Consider the following 2,496-nt stretch of genomic DNA (forward strand, 5'->3'; position numbering starts at 1 on the left):
AAAATACGTTCAAAATCACTAAAGTTCTAGGTTCAATAGAGCTTTACGAAATTTATTAAGTCACTGTTCAAATTCACGTTGACCTTGTTGTTTCTTGAAAATTATTTTTTTTTACACCTACCTAGCCGGTATTACTAAATATTCCTTCAGTTTCAAGTCAACTTTAAGACGTCTTTGATTCTCGAAAGGACTTTTCAATTGAACCTTCCAAAATGTACATTTGAATATTTACTCAAATCATATAGTTTGTTTTGTTCAAATTCCTTTATTTCGCTAAAATTTTAGTTCACAAAATGATTAAAATTTTCCCATTTTGTAATCCTTTTAGAATCTTTTGTTCTTCGGATTTTGGACTAATTTGTTTTAAGCAAAACAAATGTTATTTGTTTTATATGTTACTTTGATTGATTATTATGATTAGTGGACTAACTCTTTATTTTTTGAGTTATTTTTAGAAGGAGAGACTGATTTGTGTTGGTAATCAAACTTGCTCACTTCATCAAAGTACCCGCTGGCAGAACATTCATATTTTACACGGTCTAAGGTCAAGAAAATTGCATCAGACTCATCATTTCTTACTTGAACTACTAAAAGGACTCGTACAAAAATGGATTCCACTATCAACACGATTGCTTCATCCGAAATGATCCCCACTCCATCTGTCGCGGCTAATCCTAGTGCCTCGGTAGCAACAGAATCACCCATGGAAGTCATTGCTCGTCTAGAGCGACAAATTGGTGAACTGAATCTCCTAGTAGCTCATTTCCAAGCTGCTTCTCAGAACCTACCACCTGATGCTCGCAAAAAAGGGCCCATGCCACCTTCGTTTCCAACTTCAAGTGAGCTCAATCAAGGAGAACATTTTACCACCTTTCAGCCAGCTCAAAGCGCCTCACTCACTCATTCAACTCAGGATACTCCTCTTGTGTACACATTTACTCCTCCAAAAGCTCCAACAATAACACATCATGCTCCACCAGTGTACACTTATGTCACTGCTCCACATGTTACCAAGGCTCAGGAGTTTCACCGCCAAGATGTTAATCACTATGTTGAAATTGAAAATGATACAAAATCAATTGATGCTGAGATGATGAATAGGAAGATGAAAAGCTTAGAGGATGCTATGAGAGGTCTTCGTGGGTTCGATAATAGACAAAGTGTTAGATATGAAGAGTTGTGCACATTCCCTGAGGTTGAGCTTCCACTCGGTTACAAGATTCCAAAGTTTGAAAAGTTCAGTGGATCAGGAAATCCTTTCTTTCACTTGAAAATTTACTGTGAAAAGTTGATTGGCGTTGGAAACAACGAAGGGATAAGAATTAAGCTTTTCAATCAAAGTCTGACTGGAAAAGCCTTGGAGTGGTACTCAAAGCAAGATGTGACTAAATGGCGTACTTGGGATGATCTAGCAAATGCTTTTGTAGATCACTATAAGTTTCATGTTGAAATCGCTCCTGATAGGATCTCTATTACCAAGCTAAAACCAAAGTCAACTGAATGTTTTCGAGAATATGCCATTCGTTGGAGAGAAGAAGCTGCTAGGGTGCATCCACCTATGGAGGAATCAGAAATGATCACCTACTTCATTCAAGCTCAAGACTCAGAATATTATGAGCGAATGGTGACAATGGGTGGAAAGACATTTGCTGAAGTTATCAAGGCTGGAGAAATGATTGAAGACGGTCTCAAGACTGGCCGAATAGCGAGTTACACCTCATCTCAGTTTGCTAACAGGGCTTATCAAACTGGTTCATTTGGAAAGAAAAAGGAGAAAGAGGTTATGATGTTAACAACTCGAGGAGCTACCTCATATAACCGTCAACCACCTCCAAGCTATCCTGGTTCACAATACTATGTTTGCAACAATCAAGCAACATTTCGTCCTCCACGACCAATGCAAAATCATCGAAACGCGGCACCTCGTCCCAATTTTGAGAGAAAGCCTCCCCGAGTCTTCACTCCATTGTGTGAGACACGAACTCAACTTTTTGAGAGATTGAAAGAGGCAGGAATATTGCATCCAGTGGAAGCCAAGACTGTGAATACTGCAGCCGAGTGGTATGACCCAAACAAACGGTGTGCTTATCATTCAGGAGTTGTTGGACATGACACAGAGAAATGTATCACCCTCAAACACAAAATTCAAGATCTGATTGACAACGAGGTGGTAAAACTTGCTCAAGCTCCACCAAATGTGAACACCAATCCACTACCTAAGCACAAGGAGTAGTTGTTGGCATAATCAGTTGTAAGGAAGAAGCAAGTTTCTTGGAACTAGCACTTTTGGCATCTTTTAGTCTTGCATTTGGACTCTGTTGTTTCATTTCCCTGTAATCGCATTTTTATTGTTTTGTTTCCTCTGTAATAGTTTGTTAGGATTTTATTTGTAAGCACATTTCATCTGTAATGAACTACGTCTGACCTGAATTCTCAAGAATGAGATACGTAGGCGGCCTATGTCGGCTTCGGTCACCCCTTTATCCCTTTTAAATG

At 39.0% G+C, this 2,496-nt stretch overlaps 1 protein-coding gene across 1 annotated transcript; it reads left to right on the forward strand.

Annotated features, from left to right (window-relative positions):
- The first annotated feature begins 607 nt into the window (after positions 1–607).
- On the forward strand, positions 608–2,233 carry LOC125844582 (uncharacterized). Its single transcript, XM_049523896.1, has one exon. It carries the CDS (start codon positions 608–610, stop codon positions 2,231–2,233), a length of 1,626 nt encoding a protein of 541 aa, XP_049379853.1.
- Positions 2,234–2,496: the final 263 nt, after the last annotated feature.

This window comes from Solanum stenotomum, chromosome 11, assembly GCF_019186545.1.
Source record: "Solanum stenotomum isolate F172 chromosome 11, ASM1918654v1, whole genome shotgun sequence".
Taxonomy (NCBI): Eukaryota; Viridiplantae; Streptophyta; class Magnoliopsida; order Solanales; family Solanaceae; genus Solanum; species Solanum stenotomum.